The sequence below is a fragment of the Polyodon spathula genome, chromosome 1 (genome assembly GCF_017654505.1).
Source record: "Polyodon spathula isolate WHYD16114869_AA chromosome 1, ASM1765450v1, whole genome shotgun sequence".
In the NCBI taxonomy this organism is placed as follows: domain Eukaryota; kingdom Metazoa; phylum Chordata; class Actinopteri; order Acipenseriformes; family Polyodontidae; genus Polyodon; species Polyodon spathula.
The window spans coordinates 34,731,578-34,754,270 of record NC_054534.1 but is presented as its reverse complement, the minus strand read 5'-3'; the positions used below and the strand labels follow the sequence as shown (position 1 = coordinate 34,754,270).

Genomic DNA, 22,693 nt, shown 5'->3' with positions numbered 1-22,693 from the left:
ACACAGAAACCACGACAATCTTCAAGGATGCAAAAATTAACACAAACATATAAAAGTTCAACTAATTTAATTGAGCGTCGATCCACTCTGGTTATGTGAATACTTTTTATTGTTTTTATATAAAAAGGAAAAAAAGATTTTGGGATTCATTTTAAAAAGGAAGTCTGGTAACTCTAAATGTGTATTACGATAGTTTATTGTAACATTCACATGCATTAAAAACTTAATTTACAAAGCAATAGTTGATATTTGCCAAATTGTGAAGTTATTTGTACCCCCAACCCCCAAAACACACTCATAATCCAGGAAACACTAGGTACCTGCACACCCACCATTACTGTACTTTGCTTTGATTAAAAAAAAAAAAAAAAATTAACAAAGTATATTAGAAAAGTCAAAACAGAACATAGTTTTTGATTCTGTCTTTAGTGTTAAAATAGAACAATTTTTGAGAACACAAAACAAAACCAAAAAATTAAAGTGCTAAAATAGCCATTGTTTATATTTAAACCCCCCCCCCCCCCAAAAAAAAAAAAAAAAAAAACACAAAACAAATACACAAAACAAATTTGAAACTGCATCTGTTTTTTAAAATCTTTTACGGCATTCTGCTGTAACTTGAAACACTGATAAGCTTGTTGTGGGGTGTCATTTCTATTGCATCATCTAAGATTTCATTTATTTATTTAAATCCCATCAGGATGCTTGCTTTTTCCTGTTTCTTAACAAGGCCCTGTTAACATGATAGGTGCGAAGGAAAACAGCAACAGCCTGAAACCAAAGCTCAAAATATTGTGTTTTTGCAATTTCTATTTGCATCTTCGGTTTGTCCTAAAGGAATATGGAGCTTGGGGATTGAATGCGTCATTGTGTTACAACATAAATTTGTAGAAGTCTGTTCTAACTGCATCCTGCGGGCTCGGCAGGGCTCAGTCCAGAGGCTGGGGGTCTGCAATGGGCATGGTGTGCAGGACCTCATCTAGAAGCTGCAGGGCACGGTGCAGGTGAATCTCGATCCAGCACGGTGTCTCCTTGATGCTCTGTCGTGGGTAGTCTGGCCCCCAGCCTTTGACAAAGCTCATTCGGAGGATGCACAACCGCCGCAAGTCGTCCACGCCGATCCCAGCAGCAGCAGACAGACCTGTACAAGAAACGGACCGAATTGGGTTAACCAACTGATGCTTAGGATATAATAACATTAACATAATGGTACTCAGGAGTTGCACTTTTTAAAATGTTTTTATTAGAGCACATTGAAAGGATTTGCCAGCACATATGTCAATTTGGTCAATTAATTTGTTGTCTGGTGATAGCACTTTTGATTTGGTTAGAATTTGTATATTACAAGATTATACAACGGTCCTATACTAGCTTTTATACCAAAGTGTTTGGATACCTAATAAGTACATTGTATTATAAATATGAATTACGGGTATTCAACTCACACATGTAATCTTGTTTATTGGTACACAATGTATTCAAAAGAGAGTTTTTTACCAGTACCATCTGTTCTTAGATACACAATGTTTTCCCTTTTTCTTTGTGTTATGAAAACTAGCTAATTCCTGTGGCCTCATATTCCAAGTTGTATATGCTACATGTATTTGATTATGGGTTGCTTAGGGCAAGCATATGGAAATTGCTAAAACAGGGATTGCAGTTCACAACCAGAAGTTCAGAATGCAAAATAATCCATTTACTTTACATAAACAAAATTGTGTACATCTTGCCAGAGCTGTTATTCATAAAGTTGTTTTTTCTGCTTTGCTGAGAAAGAAACAGAAAATGTTTGACATGTTCTAACACTGAGCTACATCAAGCCATTTTCTGAGATACTACATCAGAAAATCCATATTATACAATGCAACACACTGTACTAATTGAGCTCAGTATGGAACAAACCACATAAAAGAACATGAAGAAAATAAATGTGGAATGGAAAGATGTGGCAAATTTAAAGGATTTTAATAGTGGGTCATCACCATGGCCCACATTGTTAAACCTACATTAGTAATGCTTAAAAACACACACACACTACAACAAGCTTCTAATGAAATAGCTAAAATCTATACTTCTATACTTATGACATGCCTACAAATGGAGGGACATACAAGCTACATTCACAGTGTGCTGAAAACATATTGCAGTTATACAGGCTAGGTTCTGTGAAATGGGTGAAACTGGCCAGTATCATTTTGACAAACTCCTGGGGCAAAACCAATATTTTGGCTGGGGGCCAAAGTACAGGCTCAGATACATTGTGAGCCATTTTGCACCACTTTCACAAGCAAATCTGAACTTGACTTTTAAAAAAAATGAATTACTTCTTACAACTTGTCATTTTACCAGATGGATCAACCTGATAAAAAAATCACACATGAGGCTAGTTAATAAACAAACGTAGTTTTTGAAATGTTACTCAAGCCTTTTAAAAGTATCCCCAACTCGCATACAAAACTTTTATAAAACCTCAGCTGCAAAAATAACTCTTCTTAACTCAATCAGATGTCATAAATATAGGGTTCATTCAGTTTTTTGTGATACAAATTTCAAGTACTATTTTATAGACTTTCAAAGACTATTTTGACAATTGTCAATGCTGATAGCTAATAACCAACAGTAAAAAATAAAGCTTTTACATTAACAGACTGCACAATAACAAATCTAAAATTATACTGAGTATAGACAAGCTCTGGACTTTCTTATTCAGTATCATGGGCGGGGGGGAAGGCGCGGCAGTAATTGTAAGCCGACAGAATTGTGTAGGAAAATTCAGCTTACTTGTTGAGCACGCATTAAATTACAAATACATGCAAGTAGCGCCAAATGGTACAACCAGTACCAATGGCATCACTGCACAGTGCTACACCTAAATTACCACATGTAGTTTATTAAAAGGAACAAGTGTTAAAGAAAAGCAAGTATTGTTCTTTTGAAGGTAAGTATTCCCTAACTAAGGCAGTTCAAAATACTTAACACGTCAGAAGCACTAGTTTACTATACATAATAATACTATAGATGCTGAATAAAACAAATTTCAACAGTATAAACGTAGTTGCAGGGACGACCAGTCAAGAGTTATTTCTTGTTTTATACCATTAAAATTGGTCTAAAAAAAAAAAAAGGGGGGGGGGGGGGGGGGGGGGTGTAATTGCCTTTGTGCTTTCTGCCAAATATGGTCCATTGAGTTAGAGGGGTAAGTTTATGTTGGGGAACGTTTTGCACTTGCTTCGGATCGGGTACAATATTTTATATCATTAACAAGGGCTGACAGTACGTAGAACAGGGAGAGTTATATAAGCAAAAATATTTTCATTACCTTTATGATTTAAGGTGCATTCCTTTAAAGTAAGAGGGCACTCTAAAATGACTGCGACTTGTGTCTTTATACACAAATGAGTTTACTTGGCTTGAAAAAACTCCCAACAGTGCAAGCAAAGTCCTAATTTTTTTGATTTAATGAGTAGTACACAACAAGATTCAACATGGAACTGAACATGCGTTTCAATAAAGTAAAAACAGGCTTCTGCTATTTTGAAAAATCACTGCCACAGATTATTACTAATACTTAACATTTTATTTAGAGTTGGGCATTTCCATGCTAACACATGTGTAACTGTTTGAGTAAACTGACAAGTTGCAGCTTAATTTCTTTGAGATTAAATATTAAAAATTGGATAAACACACACACTGGAGACAGTTTTTTCAGACAAAGTTCTCTGCACTGAGTTGAAGAAATTTTACCTGGACATAGAAGTGTATACCATCCCTCTCAAACGTGATCCAAACATAACATGGCAAAACATGATGACTTACAGGGTGTTTATAAAACAATACTGTCACATTTATGTCTAATTCGGTTGATTGTTCTAATCTAGAAAACTATTAAGTGTTTTTTTACCACTCTAGCATGCGATTCTATATTCTAGATCCGTTTTTTTTAAATGCGCTACGCTCATATCAGTGTCTGTCCACACTGTTACGAAGTGAAAGTTATTATTCAGCTCTTTAGGAAGGAATAATAAAAGTGTTCTTTTTTGGGAGCCGACTTATACCTGTACTATTTATTAAAACGTGTTTTTTGGGGGATGCATGATTTTGTTAATCACTAACAAAGGTTTTTAATCTTACATCCTGAAGTCTGTCCACTCACTTCTACATTTGTATCAACCAGGAAGTCTGTTGTAGTAAATCCAAAACAGTGACATTCAATATTCATTATCCGGGGCTTTGACCCATGCCCTTTGACTTCTGACTGAAGAATCTTCATTTTGCTTCATAGTGTTATTGATCTATTGGTGTCGGTCCTTCATGTTGCGAACATGATTGTGTTTTGGACCTATCACTTACTTGCTTAAGTGTATAATTATTTAGTGTATTACATCTTCCATCTCTCTGGTTTAATAAAGGTAAGTTTCTTGATTTTTACATCAAATTTGACAGATTGATGACGCGTGTGTTTCAGTACAACTTGCAGAAAAGCTTTGTTGATGGAAGCGTATGCTTTTCCATGTAACCATGGTAGCAATAGTAATAATCCACTTGTAGGAACATTTTCTGCCTTGATCCATCCTATTTATGTTATGCAGATGTGTTGTTTATATTACACATTCTATAGTATTGTTTAATAAGCACTGCAAGTCTGTGATGAAGAAATGTAATTCTCTCTTTGACTAGTAAGAGACGCTGTTTTTCCATCACTCAACCAGAAAGCAGTTATCCACCCACAGTAGCTTTACAAACGCTCTGCAAACTAAAAAACGATTTAACTTTTTTTGTAAATGGACATATAAAACTACCCCATAAATGAACGTTTATTCAATCTGTGTGTATTTGCTTGTCAGGATTTGGGGAATGGCATAGAATGAAATCTGTATTTATATTTAATTTTTTTTTTTAGTGCAATGTATAATTTTGGGTAGCAGGGTGCACACTGCTGGTAAAGTGAGCTCACATCGTTTAAGTATTCTTTGCTAATGAAAATGTTTATACATACATGAGTTGCGAGTTAAGATAAACAATTAGTTATAAACATGGTGGATTTAAGGAGCACAGGTAGCTTGCTCTTTGTGGCAGGCTGTTGTCTGTTTGGGAAGCGGAACATGCATCTGAGGGTTATGCTTGATATGCACTGTTCTTTCAGGGCAGTGCTTACCTTTTCCATAGAGGGGATGTTTAATCATGTTTTAACTATTAATAACGGTAAATTTAATAAGGGTAAGATCTGAGTTTATAGTGAAATCAGTGTGAAGTAAAGCATTCTTATTGAGTAAATAACAGCAACAATAATCTTGATTAATGTATAATTATTATGGGTATTTGCTGGGGGAGGGACCTACCTGAGACGGTATAAAAGAGGTCAGTATGAGCAGCTCTGGGTGGGCTGGAAGTTAGTACCCGACCTCTGTGGTAGCGTGGTATAGAAGGATTGTGTTATCTGCCAATGTTTTTTTTTGTTTTTGTTTTGATCCAGGATCATTACAAATAGTTATTTGTTGAAAGAACAAGCTTACTTTTGTTCACACATAAAGTATTTCTTTCTGTAAAATGAATTTTTGGTTGCGAGTCCTCCCTGTTTAACATCAGCACCCCGGCACACCCTCACAAAGTCACCTTGGATAAAGCCATCTGATAATTGTGTGCAAGCAACAAATCTTGATCAAAGCATCATAAGCAATACCTTGGACTCCCATATTTGACTTTTTCATAATGAAATGTCAATAAATAACAAATCATGCACAAAACGTTAACACAACTGCTCTTTTCAGCCTTCTGTCCGTCCTCATTCGCAGAGTTACCATGCATGGAGTACTTCAAGTGTCTACAACATTTGTGCAACATGAAAAGTTATCTTCCCTTTAATAATTCTATGTGATTGAGACTCTAGAGCATATCATAAGAGGGGGATGAACATCACATCATGAACTTCATTTTTCAAACTTGTGTTACACACGTGTACCCCATCAGCGTGGAAACGCCCAATTGGTGTTGAACTTAAACCTGTTCATAGCCCAACAGCAACATGAACCTAATAAACGTCCTTATTTAAAATAAATAAACAAACAAACCACTGTCTGGTTCTCTCTCGCCTTTTTTTCAATGCATATAATTTAACTAATAGAGAATAAAAACAAACTAAACTAACAGCTACCTAGCCTAGTATATTTAATACATGTTTTGTAGTCTCCACAAACTGTCCAGAACCTTCTGTTGCAGTCACACCAGTGCTAACTTTAGCTGTTGTAAATAGTGCAGTGCACACTATGGATCAAACCAATCCATGTAGGGTCCAGTGTTTTTTGGCATTTCTACAGGAATCATAGGAATGGACCTGGGATAGCCCATTTTGGAAAACAGAAAACTTTCACCCATGTATAATTTTCATTAGTTCTAAAATATACATGACAGGCCTCATCATGACTCAAGGACTGCTTCTCAGGATGCAAAAAGCTTCCACTACATCCCTGTTGCCATATATATGAACAACAAGTTCATTGAAAACATTTCATGAGATAAGATTCAGGAAAGTGGTTCTAAAATAGAGCCTTGATATAGCCTAAAAATGACATATAAAAGGATATTTCTGTTATAATGCAAAATACTACACCATCTGGGCAATGAGGATTAGCCCTGATGAGCTCAATGATCTAGTAGACTAAAAATCACGGCAGACTGAACAGACAGAAACTCACTGATAGCTGGAGCAATTCCCCCAACAGACCCGGGTCCAGGGATATTACCGGCCACTGCTGCAGCCTGAGCAGCAGCTGCAGCCTGCGCTGTGGCAGCTTGCTGTTGCATCTGCCGATGGCACTGCCGCAAGTCAAACACCTACAGTGGGAGAAAACAAGGCGAAGTTCTGATTCTGATATTCAATAAATCTCTTAAATATATATTTCTATGATTAAAAACACAAAGCAAAAGAACAAAAATTGCCTGGAAAGGCAACTCTGTATATTGAGTGTGAATAGAATTACAATGTCAGCAGTGCTGGTGTCCAACTAAATTTTGCTCCGTTTTACAACCCCAAGTATTTTTTTTTTTGCATACCTTCCAGGCACAGCAGTCCATGAGCGCTCATTCTAGACCTGACTGATGAATCGACCCCTGCCATGGATAAAATGAACTCCTAACCCACGGACTGAGCTCTGCCTTACCACCACAATAACATTAAGATGGAAGCAAAATGATTCTAATTATTCAGTAAGTGACTTCCAGAATGAATCATAAACATTACTAATCCCTAGTGCATTTCATTTGCATTCCTGCAGTACCGTGAAACTGATTTCTATGTACTTTGGAGTCAAGGTACACTCTTCTTACCAGTACTTCTATTACTGAATCTACTGCTTAATTATACCAGTATGGAAAACAAAAAGGTACATCGCCATTCAGAATTTTTTTTAAACCTATACTTTTAATAAAACATTTGTTTTAAACAAAAATAAATAAAATTGTATACATTTTCTGTTTATTATTATTTACTATATTTGTGATTTTGTTTTGAATAATTATTTTAAAGATTTATCAGAAAAAAAGCAAAGCAGGTTGTAAATCTTATTTCACACTTAATTTACTGTATCGTGACGCATACTGTATCATCACCCTCGCGTCACGATATGTATCGTATAGTGTGAAGACACTGCCGATGCACAGCCCTACTGAAAACTCTTAAGGTAAATCTGCAATATACTTCAATGTCATCATCACCATTGCTGGTAAAAGGATTTGTGGGTTTTTTTTGGAAAGGTTAAAGCAAGGGCCGGTATATTTGCATATATACATGCTCCAAGCCAAATACCTAACCCCTTACCAATCTTCTTTAAATATAAAATTAAATAAAGTGGTTAGGCAACCAATGCATTCAGAATCAGAGACTGATTTTGTTACAAGACTCTTACCTTTATATAAGCGCTTGGATAAATCTTGTGCACTGCATCCCCAGGTGCTCGGCCAGCCTCCCTATCCAAGTAGTAGCTCTGGACAAAAACAGCGTGATCACTGAGGCACCTGACCCAGACATCTCCTTCTCCTTTACACTCCAACTGTACACCTTTTCCAATGTGCAACCTGCCCACAGGAGGAAAAGTAGACAAGCAGCTTAGACATTGTCACCATGAAATAAAAAGTAAACTTGCACTTTTCATTTAAAATGACAAGTCATACTTAATTGAAGCAAGAGTTGATTTTTTTTTTTTTTTTTTTTTACCTGGCTCTCTCGATGGCTTCTGTCCTGTGAACATTGGACAGTTGACCCAGACAAAACCGATCTCCTCCCGATGGATCTACATAGCCGTCCACGGTGACTATGGGGCAGGTTGAAGGCACCTTGAAGGTTTCCCCCACCTGAACATCCATCTCAAAATAAGCAATCGAACACCAGTACTCAGGAGCTGGGTAAGAATAGATCCAGATAAAGTCTTAAATACAACACAGCAATAAGGGCTTACTGGAATACACTTACAAAACTTTGGCTAATTACTTCACAAGCTTTCCTTTCAAAGAATTGGATAAATAATCTAACGGAGGCCACCCTGATGATGTTTAGGAGCCCTGCCAGCTGGCATGTCAAGGAGTCGCGGTCAATTTTATTCCCCAGACGATGAGTAGTTTTAGAAGTTGCCAACTGGCGCAACATAAATCCACACCTCGACATTTTACAAGTTTACACTTGCTTTGCGTTTTAAATAGGGGCTCAAACTTCCATCTAGTTTTCAGTACAGAAGTCTGTACTTAGATGTATAAAACAAAGTACTGTAGCTGAATGAGCTCGGCAGTGCAGCAGGACTTTGATTTAAAACATGCGATATGTGAAATGTGTTCAGTGGTTTAACCATAGACAAATCCACTGCACAATTCACCACAATGGGCAGGTCCAGGACTAAATAGCAGTGGGCAATCAGGCCATAAATGAACTGCTCTCACATAGCTATTGGTGGAAGCTCTTTAAAAAAAAAAAACACAACAACATTACAAATACTAACAAGGGCCCTCTGAATGATCCACAAGATGCAAGAAAGCACTTCAGGAGATCTACAACTTAAGGATCAGGTTCAAAGCAATACTACTATTATACAGCAGTTAACATATTAAACTAATTGATTCATTCAATTTCTTAATCAAGAGCATCAGTTCAGCCATTCTTAAGTTACAGAAGCCTAGGAAGGGATATTTTAAATCTTAGACAAACAAACTAACCTGGGTGGTTAGATATTGGTGGCTGGAAAGCAAGTTCATTGTGCACTTGCCCTGGAAAAGAAGAGACTGGAAATGAATTAGGGTACTGTTAAAGCAGGTAAAGAATTCCCTCAATTTTCCATATACACACCATCCAATTTTACCACTGATTTAGTAGTTAGCCAAGTCGAATTTAAAAGATCATTTTCTAAGATAGACCAGTTAACAAGACTAAGAATACATAGTCTGTTTTAATGAGCTACACAGTTTAGGGAACAAAAACATAATACAGTCTAACTTCTGTTTTCAGAAACATCTTCAGCTGTGAACTCCAAAAGTGTATTAAAAAAGGAATGTCCTTTGGTTGGTACATTGAGCTTCACATTAAGCCTTAATGATTAAGGTGAAGGGTCAAAATGAAGGCTGTTGATGGAATTGAAATGAATGAATCTGCAGTCTTTGTCCGAAACATTAACAGTCAAACTGCAATAAAACCGAAGCTGTGTTTAAACGTGCAATAAGTTGAATGATGACAAATACTGAAGCGGTGTCTTTGTGCATTATGGTTAATAGTCAGTGCCTTGTAAAAGCTGTGTATGTATCCACTTACAGTAGTGCCCTGGATGTTGCATGGGCGGGTGGTGCTGGAGATGCCCATTCTGGTTGTGGGGCATGTTGGGAGTATATGTTACTGTCCTGCTTCCTGACCAGGTTAAAGTTGGGTCTGCAGACAAAACATACAGCAATTTTATATCTGGACCTGGAAATCTTGCACTAAACTGATTTACAAAAAAAAAAAAAAAAAAAGTAGTGCAGGAAACACAGCCAGATATAAAATAGCACATACAGGTGTACTGTGAACAACACAGGTTACAACACCCTACATACACAGTAGGTGGAAATATAAACAATCAAAACATATGCTCATGCACAGTTTAACCAATTAGACAAGTGGTTTACAAGAACATAAGTGGATACATCAGATATATCAGTGGTAGCAAAACTTACTGTGGTGGTAAGTAGCAGGCTGTGCCTGGAAACCATTTTGCTGCGATCCTGGCTGAGCAGCAGAAGCAATCTGAAGTAGTCCATCACTGTGGTTTCCTGGTAACATAGTGCTGGACTGGCCTGGCCAGTGCAAAAATGATCAGAAAATGCTTACTGACAGCTTTACATTAGATGTACATTAAACTTTAGTCACAAAAGCACATGAAAACAATGTGAATAAGACTTAATTGGTTTAATAGTTATTGCATTACATATGTACAGTATGTGTTTCCTGCTTGAACATAAACAGAAGTTGCATGATAATTAACAGGGGATGCCAAACAAGATAACTAGATTACTTGAAAGGAGGTTGGATTACTGGGCCAGTATTCTGCAAGGGACATTGAAATGCTATGGAGAAACCTAAACATATTTAGTTGCATGACCCTAACTGTGCTACTGCCATAAGATATGTCCTTTTATTTCAACACAAATTCCCTTGCCCTCCAAATGATATATTATTCAAGCACATTCAATAATATGTATGTGTGCACATAACTGTAGCTCTGGCTTGGATTGATGGCAATTAGGTTAAAATATATTTTCTCCATTTTAGCATTCTATTTGACTATTTCCGGTTAAAATATACAAACACGCAATAAAGTTTTAATTACATTTTCTTTGTAATGGTGCTCATTTAACACAACTAGTTACAAAAAAAAAGTACATAGGATTCTGGTTCTAGAAATCTCCGATACATTGGTTAAACAACTTGATCTTCTTAATTAGATAACACTAGGGGGATACGGATGAGGCGTTACAAAGGTTTGAGAGCAAAGGACCAAACCAAGAGATCAGCGGTTCAATCTCGGCTCAGGTCACTCGCTTATCATGCAACAGGTCACTTGACTTAATGGCGTTCAGCACACCAGCTGTATGGAAGCTGTGAATATCTCGCCAAGTTACATTAACCATTTTAAACTCATTGATAAATGATTTGTAAGACCACTTGTAGAACATGGGCATATTTGTAAAAAATTGAAAAGGGGAGGAGGAAAATACAAAAATCTGTGATAATTGCTAGTGGTTATAACAGATATTTGTATGCATTATAATTCATTATTTATCACTCCTTTAACTGTTCGATATAAAATAATAATACAAATCAAAACGGCATGTATAGTTGGCATTTTTAAGATTAAGAAAATAACATATGGATGAATCGCCTGTGTTTAAATTTTATTTAATTCCAGAAGATATCCATTTCCCATTAGAAAATGCCTTACTTGAAGAAGCCACAGGAATGCTGGGAAAGTTGGTGGAGCTGGAACTACTGGACTCCGACGGCGGTAGCATGGCTGGTGTGTTATAGGCCTCAGTGACAGGCCGGCTGCTTGGCTGGTGCTGAATGGTCTGAATCAAGTGCCCTTCACTGGGCAGGGACTGCGGCCCCTCCACGTACTCATGAAACTCATCTTTCACTAGAAGGCCTGAGGTAGCTGAAACAAATAACACAGAGATTCAGTGCATATGGGTGGAGGTTTTCATTACAATCACTTATAATCCATATGAGAAATACCATAACTGTTCTGAAGTGCTGACTCAACCTTGATTTAAAAAATTATAAAACCCTGTTTACACTCAAAGTTTTCTCTCAGACTACTTAACAAGACTCAGCCTGTGAGCCTCAATGTTTTGTTTTCTGTCAACCTTGCCCTTCTCAATTTCTGAATCTGTAAAAAGCTGACCCAGGCAACCTACAAACACATTTCTGTTTTATTTACAATTAAAAAAACAGCACTTTAAATCAGAAAACAAATAGAATTGTACATAGTTTATAAATAATTGCTATTGGCCTAATTACTTTTAGCACAACACAGGCTCCCCATGCCAGTGAGGGAAAAAGTACCAAGTACATTTGCATTTTTTTTTTCTACTATAGTTTTACTTAACACGATTTCAATATCTAAACATTCTGAACTACAACTCCTCTTATTTGTGAAAAAGGGGCCATCCATTTATGGAAAAAACCTTACTTGCTAACAGCATTAAAACATATGTCTGTCATAAAAATTGTCTAGTTTTGGATAACTAAAAGGTTTTTTTTTTTTTTTTTTTTTTTTAAGTTGCAGAGATGTCCACAAAAATGCCACCAGGAAGATTTATCAGTCAACACATTTTAAAAAGCATACTGCAACCAGCTAGGAGTTAACCTCCAAAATACAACAATTTAAAAACCAAACAAATGGTTATAATCTAATTCTGGCTTGTTATATACAAAATGTATTCACACACTATTAGACACTGGCATAAAAGGAGAAATTCCTTAAATCTTATGCTCTTACTTCTTACCCATTTTAAATTTGGGAAATAAACTCAAAGGGTTACATATGTTGCAATAATGGTACATGATCATGTTGTTGCAGGACAAAAAAAAAAAAAAAACATCCAGTGACCAACAGATGATTGTTTTGGTTAAAAGTGCATGAATCAGAAATTGTGCAATGTGTTTGGTTTCCTTCCCCAGTTGATTAAACACCCAGGATGTTTGATAAAAATATGAATTGTGATCATGTAAAATATATCACTATGACATGAACTACACAAAGGATAAATAACCCTTTAAGATTGATGACAAGCACTGAAACATTTTCCCTGAATTAAACCAAGATAAAAAGTCAGGATGCACTATTTTGAAAGGAACATTTCCAGAGAAGAAGAAATAAAATTTTTTTTAAAAAAAAGCAAGAAACAACTTAGCTGCAGAAAGGTGCCGATCAAATTTTGTTTGGGTTCTTTGCTAGTTTTATACCGTTTAATTTTCTTAAATGTCCCTTGGTACTTAAAATAGGGCCTGTGATGTTAGAGGTTTTCAACTGAACATGAGGATTGTGGAATAAGAACACTTCATGTAATTTGTGTACAATGCAGCATGACTAAAAAGAAAAAATTGATTTAAAAAAAAATTCTGCTTCCACGTTATTTTTTCATTTATATTAAATTCTGTTGTTCATTAACAAACATTTTACTTACCAGAACTTTGTAATGTCAATCCTGAAAGGTCTGTGAAAAGAAAAGTGAAATTTACAAATATTTTCTTTAGAAAGAGTTCTATGATAAGATTAACTGTAGAATCTGTTCCCATTATTGATAAAAGAAATGAATATTACAGAAAATGAGGCATGTTTAAATGAACTAAATAGCGACTATCTAAAACTTTAACTATACTAATCCACCGACCCAAACAGAAAGAAAATAGATAAATAAACAGTTGAATGAGGTTTATGAAAAATCAGGAGGAGGTGTGTCCATGCTATTTTGCCCTGCAGCGCTCTCAGACATGGTTTACCTATGCCAGGTGACACAACCCGTTCGTAGTGGTAAGGGTTGACACAGACATTGTCACATTTCAGGTCAAAGGCATACTGACAGTATTTGACATGTTTCAGTTCATTTTTGTGAAGATCAGGCCACCTCCACAGACGAGCATAGATAACATGGGGAAACCCTTTGCGACCAGCAACCTAGCAAAAAACATACAAGGCGAAAATAGTCACAAAAATATATGAGCAGTTGCATATAAAAAGTGTACATGTGTGTAGCCATGCATCATTTTGTGCTGTACTATACCTCCCTAGGGCATGACAAGCCTAGCCTATCAAACACAATTAAACTCACAATCGAAATCTACCAAAGTATCACAAATGTGAAAGTAAAAATCTATTCTGTCTTGGCGTGGTACAATAAAATGCAAGCTACTACAACAATTCATGATAATGCAGGACTATGATACAGTATACCAAACCTGGGCATTTTCTGCAATTATTTTAGACTCAATGGGATGGTGCAAAGCACTACAGCCTTAATCTTAAATAACTATTTGTGGAAATGTCTTGCTTGCTGTAACATCGTGAGCTGGGGGGGGGGGGGGGGGGGGGGGGGGGGGGGGGGGGGGGGGGGGGGGGGGGGGGTGGGGGGGGGGGTGGGGGTGTTTGAATGAAAAAATAAATCTTAACTTATTTTTTTTTTAAATGCACGTTAATCGTTCTCCTGTCTTCCCTCTTAGCATACCATAATTCATTTCCTGCTGAACCATTTTAATTCAATCAAGTGCATGCCAGGACTGTGAGTGTAATCACGTTTGAATATTAAATTAGTCATGGAAATGCATTATGTAGCAAAGCACTCAACCTTTGACCATTCATTAGACAGAAGGTTACTTGTATCTACTGTCAAAGTGTGTTCCAGTAACATTGAAGTGCATCTAGTCACCTGTGTGCTGAACATTCTTTCACTTCTCAAAATACAATTTAGTAGTTTTTTCTGCTACAAATGAAACCTTACAGTTTCGACAGAGTACCATTTCAGAAACCCATGAATCAAGCCAAGTACGCTACTATAATCAATGCTGCTGGATAGCTACCAACTGCAGCCCCGTTAACATTGTAGCTTTGTTTTATTTCAATAACCACTTTTATTTTTAAACAATATTAAATTACAATTATGGAGGCTATAACTGTCACTCAGAGAATGTTTTAATTATTTAGGGAATTTCAAGTTAATAAGAGAATTTAAAGATTAAGAATTTATATATAATGTGACAAAAGAAAATCATTTTTAAAGAAGTATCTTCTGTAAAATGTACTTTGTGAACAGAATAAAAAACAATTAAGGACAGGCTAGTTTACCTGCAGCCTCCCATCCAGTGTCCTCTGTATGGTGACACACTTGCTAGGATGAGCGCCATTGGTGGTGATAGCAGTGATGAGGGAGTCCAGCTCATCCTTCTTTTCCTTCAGCTTCTTCACCAGGCTCTCAATGGCCCTTTTGGCAAAGGTCTCACTCTCCCCACCCTGCCTGTGGCACATGAGGCTGTGAACGATGCTCAAACAAGCATCGTTGCTTGTCGGTGTGTTGGTGATGGACATTTTAAATATGTTGCGTCTATCGCTTTGTAAAGTCTCCGTACTTAATTTAAAAACCAGAAAAGGGAAGTGGGGCGAGTGTCTGTAGGAATGTGTGCACAGTGCACCAAGGCACACTGCCTGTTTTCCCCAAGCCAAATCAAACCGAGAACACCTACAAGTTCACAAACCCAACTGCCTGGAAAGTAATCTGAAAAACAGAAAGAAAAAGATGAAATCAGAAATGCATCCTGGAACACTCAGAGATAAAACATCTAATTCTTTGCAAATAAGGACACATTAAATGTTGCTATTTAGTTCTATATTATTTCTACTTTTACCTCCCTGTTGATCATTGTGTAGTTATGATTTGATAAGCTTAAAGAATGAATAATCTTTAACGGTGACAAACTTCGAGCTCTTCATAATTGTAAGTATTTTATCAAGATTATGCAAAATGTGCTCGACAGAGTTTTATTAAAATCACAAAATGATAATATATTGATCAAAAACATAATTACATTCTATGTACTTGTGCAATTTCAATTACCAAGTTCTGTTTTTTAAAGTTTCGTAATTCACTTATTACCCCATAGGAGCATTGCTTTGTTAAAAGCAACTTAAACTCAAATAATTTATATCTAGTTGAGGAAAACTGTCAATCTGGCCAGGAGGCGACAATAAAGATTGTCAGCTTTTGTGATCACAAGCATTTTAGTCACACCAGTCAGCAAAAACAACTGCAGTACCTAGATCAAAGGTAATGCAATCTACTGAAAAATTGTTGTCTCAGGTATACAGAACTGCTTTTGACTTGTATGTGAAACATAAAAAACTGAAACCAACACAATAACGGTTCCCTCCAGCTTTAAGACCTAAGTTTTGGAGATGCCTCAACACTGCAACAATGGTGCTAAATACTCCACGCTTGCTGCTTTCAAAGACAGTTAGACTATTAATAAATGTAAGCATTCTACAGAGAGCCTTGCTCTACTGCTCTATTGTGAAAAACATTAGGAAAAGACCCTCAAGAACTGTGTAACCATGTCACCTCGCTTTGGACAACCTTTGAGCTTTTAAAATGTAACTACTCAAAACGGAGTACATCATGTACTATAGGCAAAAAAATGGGCTGAATGAAACAAAAAATGAGTAGCATCCACCTGCTGTCCACAGCACAGTGGTAAAAAAAAAAAAAAAAAAGTTACCATGTTCCCTATTCAGAACCAAAATAGCATGCTTGGTTATGCTGAACCAACATTTTATGAAACGTGATATCTTCCGAGGGCGTATGTGCAGCATCTTAAGATTAGGAGTTACTGGAGTTGGTTTTCTGTTACTCTTTATATGTGATCCACACACACACAAACATATATACACACACACACAAACACAGTGCCTTGCAAAAGTATTCAGACCCCTGATCAATTCTCTCATATTACCGAATTACAAATGGTACATTGAAATTGCGTTCTGTTTGATATTTTATTTTTAAACACAAACTCAGAATCAATTATTGTAAGGTGACACTGGTTTTATGTTGGGGAAATATTTAAGAAAAATAAAAAACTGAAATATCTTACTTGCATAAGTATTCAACCCCTGTGTTGTGGAAGCTACCAGTTTGCACCGATGAAAGAACTTGCCCTAATGAGGACACAATTACCTTACCATTGGCCTCCACCTGTGAACCATTAAAGTAGCTGTCACAGTTTCTGGATAAAAATCCCGCTGTTGAAGGACCATTGGTAGGGCTGTGAATCTGAAGGAAAGTGAAGACCAAAGAGCATTCTACAGACGTTAGAGATAAAGTAATACAAATGCATAGATTAGGGAAAGGGTACAAAATAATATTCAAGTGTTTGGATATCCTAGTGAGCACAGTTAGTTCAATAATCAGGAAAAGTGGAAGCCGCATCACACCACCCAGGCACACAACTCAGTGCTCAAACAAGAAGAAGACTTGTGAGAGAAGCCACAGAGAGGCCAACAATCACTTTGAAGGAGCTACAGAGTTCAGTGGCTGGGAGTGGAGTAATGGTGTACCAGTCAACCATATCAAGAGCTCTGCATAACACTGGCCTGTATGGGAGGGAAGCAAGAAAGAAGCTGTTACTCAAAAAGTACCATCTGAAAGCACGTCTGGAGTTTGCCAGAAAGCATGAGAGTGACCCAGCTGCGATGTGGGAAAGGGTTTTGTGATCAGATGAGACCAAGATTGAGCTTTTTGGCCAAAACTCAAAGCGCTACGTGTGGTGCAAACCTAACACTGCCCATGCCTCAATACACACCATCCCTACAGTGAAGTATGGTGGTGGCAGCATCATGCTGTGGGGATGCTTCTCATCAGCAGGGACTGGGCATCTTGTTACAATTGTGACACAAAATACAGGAAAATACTGCAAGAGAATCTGCTTCAGTCCTCTAAAAAACGGAAGCTTGGAAGGAAATTCACCTTTCAGCAGGACAATGATCCCAAGCACAAGGCCAAAGCAACATTGGAGTGGCTCAAGAACAAAAAGGTGAATGTCCTACAGTGGCCCAGTCAAAGTCCTGATCCCATTGAGAATCTGTGGCACTATTTGAAAATTGCGGTCCACAAGCGTCGTCCAACCAACCTGAACAACCTGAAGCAAATCTGCCAAGAAGAATGGGCCAAAATCACTCCGACACTGTGTGCAAAGCTGGTACATACTTACCCCAAAAGACGTAAAGCGTTATTGCAGCGAAAGGTGGCTCTACCAAATATTAATGTGTGAGGGTTGAATACTTACACAAGCAAGATATTTCAAATTCTTAAAAATATTTCCCAACATAAAACCAATGTCACCTTACAATAACTGATTTTGAGTTTCAGTGTTTTAAAATAAAATATCGAACAGAACGAAATGTACCATTTGTAATTCAGTAATATGAGAGAATTGGTCAGGGGTCTGAATACTTTTGCAAGGCACTGTGTGTGTGTGTGTGTGTGTGTGTGTGTGTGTGTGTGTGTGTGTGTATATATATATATATTTATTTTATTTTTTTTGACATTTATTTTTTGAACATTGCTTAGTAAAAATAGAACTGATTAGACTATTTTCCCATATTCTACGAGGCATTCGGAAATAGTGCCGGCTATACATTTTAGCAAGCTAAATTGTTTATTATTTATAACTGGCTGCAAGACAGTGTACCAATATGTTTTAAAGATTATGGGGAAATACAGCATGTGATATGGGGGTTAAATAATGCAAGAAGTTGTATGTAGGCTATTATGTAAACCAAATAGGAGAAAGAAAACAATGGCCAGAAATAATTGGGTTTTTAAATTCAAGACCTAAGAAACATATACCAAATATGTGAAACAACATCTCCCCCACCCCCTTTATTGGTCACATTTTTCAAATTGTTAGATTTTCTCACATACAGCGATCTACAATTAAAACAAAATGTACAACAGCAAAGTGGGATACAGCACCCTGAAACAGCTCTATTATTCAATTATTTCACATAACATTTCCACTGCTGTAATTGTCATTTATTATAGAAAACCAAGCGAATGAATTGTGTAAGGCAGGGCTACTCAAACATAGTCCTGGAGGTCCGCTGTCCCTTCTGGTTTGTTCTGAAGGTACACTAAATTGATTAATTAGACAAATTAAGCTTCTAAGAAGCATTTAATTGGTCCAATTAAGTAATTTATGGCACAGTTGGATCAAAAACAGGAGGGACAGCGGCCCTCCAAGACCAGGGTTGAGTAGCCCTGGTGCAGGGTGTGACTAGATGTCTGACACAGTGTTGAATCTGAAATTCAATCCACTCCCCAATGCACTTGTTTTTCTTTAAACTATATGTGTATGCTGTGTAGAGCAGCATGTTTCAGCCTTTACTGTTGTTGACAATAAAATGAGAAATGTGGCAACAACATCACAGTACCAAAACTGGGAAATATGGAAAAATTGTCTTCTTTGAAGGCAAACTCAATAATCAATGTGTTCAGGTATTAGTATATACAGCAGCAATGATTGGCTCACTCAGGTATTTCAGCACCATACTCCGAGTGTCAAAATGTATCTGCGCTGATTTACTGTCCAGTTCCTTCAGGGAAAGATGTATTGCAAGTGAAAATCTTTAGCAAAGACACTTCTCCAGAGTGGCCCATAGATCTAGTCATCATAGTCATTAGTTCAGTCATGGAGCTGAAAGTACATGCCAACAGTCAAACTGCAGTTTCTATCAACCCTCTACAAATGAACGTATGTCAGACCTGATCAACTGTGACTAACTGAAACAGCTTTAAGGGGAGATGCAGCTTATATATATAAACAATTTCACATCAGGAATGCTACTTGCATAACAAGATCACCTGGTATGTGTGGAACATTTCAAAGCATAAGCTGCATATTCCAGGGGTTTTCATCTTTTGGCCAATGTCTGTACATAACCTATCAAAGCATTCAGTTATGAGGGATTTACCCCCTTAATTATGTATAACCTTGTACACTGTTTGTTCTGCGTTTGCCCAAAAAGTGCAAGCAAAGATGTACTGCTTGCCTGCTCTGTCTAATTATTGTAATTCAACTGGATATTCCTGCATAAGTTAAGATAAAAAGAGACCAGTTTGGTGTATTTTGGATTTAAACGCTCAAGATGCTGGTTCACAAAGTGTTGGAAAACCAAGGCAGAAATGCAGGATTCAGGGAAAAGCAAGCAGCAATCAATATGTTTTCCATGCAAAGTCCACATGCTGTTCAATCAGACCAGCAGATCGGTTTTCGCAAGGTTGGAGTCTTGGGGTGAAACTGTGAAATCCTATCTTTCATCAACTAACATCGATTTGCAAATGCACAACACATAAAGCTGCTGATTCATTCAGATTAATAGCTGCTGCAAATTGAAAAGCACAGAACCATTCCAGGCTGCAGAACTGTCATATAAACCAAAACTACCATGGAGTTACGATTAAGTGTCGCTACCATTACTATTTAAAGGTAAAAATAAAAAAAAAACACCGAAACTTAAACCTGTCACTATTAAACTGTGTTACTATTATTTCAACACCGTTTGGTTCACACCCACTACCGCCTAGTATATATCTGACATTCGCTGCCTGAACTGAAAGGTAATAGGCAGTAATATTTTGACCTATATATTTCATAAATAAATTCAAAATGTATGTAATTTTCCTAGTTTTATTTCTAATTATAAATTACCTATTAACGCTTAACAAAAACATTGGCAGAATTTTCTATTTGAGTGTGCGAGTTAAGTGTAACATGTAAATCTTATCTAAACAACTTAACAGAACTAAAATTCCTTAAGTTAAGATCAATAAAATACATCTTTATTACGTAAATCTTGTTAAAATATAAAGGTCCTTAGTAAAACAAAACAAAAAAAACAAAAAAGTGACTTGATTAAATTGATTAAATATTATATTACTGTCGTAATTAGTTGTGGGGGAATAGCAAGATAAAAACATTGCAAAACGGCACATTATTTGTTAGTATACAAACAATAACTTTGCAATTACTGACTATTTCCATTTCTTCCTGCAAGGTATTCAACGGATATGTCATGTACGTATTTTAACATGCTTAGTACATGCATGCAAACAGTTTATAACAGAAACAACGCTAATATTCTCGTAAACATTTACAAAACCAAAAGTACCGTAGCACTGTATTACACTATCCAACAATTATTTATATATTATATAAATAAATAATACAAATATACATGCACTACCTATTTTACAGCTGTACAGATTACTATTGTGCGCAACCAAAATTTTTAATTCACTCATGCGAGTCTTCAATACAAAAATACGTAAACATAATCCAGCAATCGATTTTAATACGGGCTTTCTATATAGACAATGTCACCATTCCACTACTAGTGCGACACCGGCTTCCCCAATTAATATAAAACAATTATATAATACAACAGCAGCAGCAAAATGAACAGCCTCCTTCCAAAGCCACTTTATTGAACCAAACAAAATGCCACCAACGCTACCCAAATCAAATTAAATGGGCTCTTCCACGGCTGCCATTTGTCTTTAAATTATCTCCTTAATTCCGCCCTGCTGCAGCTGGCGAGAGAACGAAAAACACAGAAACTTTCAACTTTTCCTGCGGATGGATTGGGTAACTCGCGCTAATTCAGCTGTTTCAATTCACTTCAGCTGCATTGTTTATTTTAAGATTCCGTACCTGTCTGTGACGCGATGGGGTCTAGACTCATCTGGGTTGCGATGCCTTTTCAACTGGTGTTAAATTCAACGTAGAAGTTTAACACAATAGAGAGGAAAACCTCGAGATCAGCCTCCATCCATCCGCCTCCGCTCTCTCTGGGTGCTGTTGTTACTGTTATCAACATGGCGAACCGCGCATGGGCACCTGACTACTCCGCTCTGCTGACGAGTACGAGCACGACTGGGTGGGTGGGATTGCTTTGAAGGCACGCGCACGAGCACGGATGGGTGGGGATTGCTTTGCAGCGCGGGCTCGACGCACAGGGTTGGGTCTGTGCTGTATATAGAGTACTATAGCTGATTGCCAGATTATAGAAATGTATTATTTATTTTTTTAATCAATGTTCTTGAACGGTAAAATACAAAAATGTAATGAGATAATCAGTTCTGGTGACCGCAAACGTGTAGTGAGGGTACTGTTAAATCGCTCCACCAGCCTGTAGCTCTGGGAATGCAGCGTAGTGGTGTGGGTCTTATGTATCCCTAGGCAATAGCACATCTCTGCAAAGACCTGGGACAAAAAGTTGTGCACCTGGTCTGAGTGCTGCTCCTGTGGTACTCCAAACCAGCAGAAAAAGCCTTCCAGCAGCACTTCTGCCACTGCCTCTGCTTCTTGATCCGTGGTTGCACACACCTCTGGCCACTTCATGAACCTCACTGCGACCTCAATGCTTAAGACTTTGCCTGAGGATGTCATTACTGCAAAACTAAACTTTACACACTGTTACTATGAAGTCAATACTAAAAAATCACAAAGAAGAAAATTGCGTTTGTAAAGCCCTGTTTGGTTGACATTGCATAATTAATAAAATGTGTTATAATGTGCCAATTCATCAATATTGGTAATTTGTTTATTTGACTTCTGAAATGTATGACAGATGTATTGATATTTGTGGTACTATATCAAACCAAAACTATGGCCATATACATCATTTGGGCAGATAGAATACATTACCTTTAATTAACATGCATAGTATGCACCAATTATATCACATTATATGCCCCCTACAAATGTTTTGCCTCAGTGTATGTGCCATAAAATGTTATGGCTATAAATTTAATTTGGAATGTATAGTGATTTAAGGTCTTGCATTAAATTATTAAAAAATGTTCACTTGTAAGAGCATTTCATAAATCCTCTAGAATAGTCTACCCTTCCCTATTTGTAACTGTAACATCTCAATCACAGTTCAAGTGTTTTCTGTTAATTGTAGATTCTGTCAGCTTTGCAATGGTTACAAAGAAAACATGTTGTATTATAATTAGGGCATCTGATTTTCAGTTTTAACCGATATAAACTGATAAAACACCCCTGTGGCAAAGTGGTCTGTAGTGCACAGGTGATGCAGTGCTCAGGAATGATTTGAAACAATACAGTTCACAG

At 37.1% G+C, this 22,693-nt stretch overlaps 1 protein-coding gene across 3 annotated transcripts; it reads right to left on the bottom strand.

Moving 5' to 3' along the window:
- Window positions 1-521: 521 nt before the first annotated feature.
- Window positions 522-21,442, bottom strand: LOC121317857 (mothers against decapentaplegic homolog 4-like). 3 transcript variants are annotated; one of them, XM_041253958.1, is made up of 12 exons: window positions 21,269-21,442; window positions 14,853-15,279; window positions 13,514-13,688; window positions 13,198-13,227; window positions 11,451-11,663; window positions 10,186-10,305; window positions 9,788-9,901; window positions 9,199-9,264; window positions 8,210-8,393; window positions 7,902-8,070; window positions 6,693-6,831; window positions 522-1,141 (listed from the first exon to the last, which is right to left on the bottom strand). In XM_041253958.1, exons 2-12 carry the CDS (start codon window positions 15,090-15,092, stop codon window positions 930-932), a joined length of 1,662 nt encoding a protein of 553 aa, XP_041109892.1. In that variant the 5' UTR covers window positions 15,093-15,279; window positions 21,269-21,442; the 3' UTR covers window positions 522-929. The 3 variants fall into 3 exon arrangements, with proteins under 3 accessions (XP_041109892.1, XP_041109898.1, XP_041109904.1); XM_041253964.1 differs by having other exon boundaries at window positions 9,199-9,249; XM_041253970.1 differs by having other exon boundaries at window positions 13,595-13,688.
- Window positions 21,443-22,693: the final 1,251 nt, after the last annotated feature.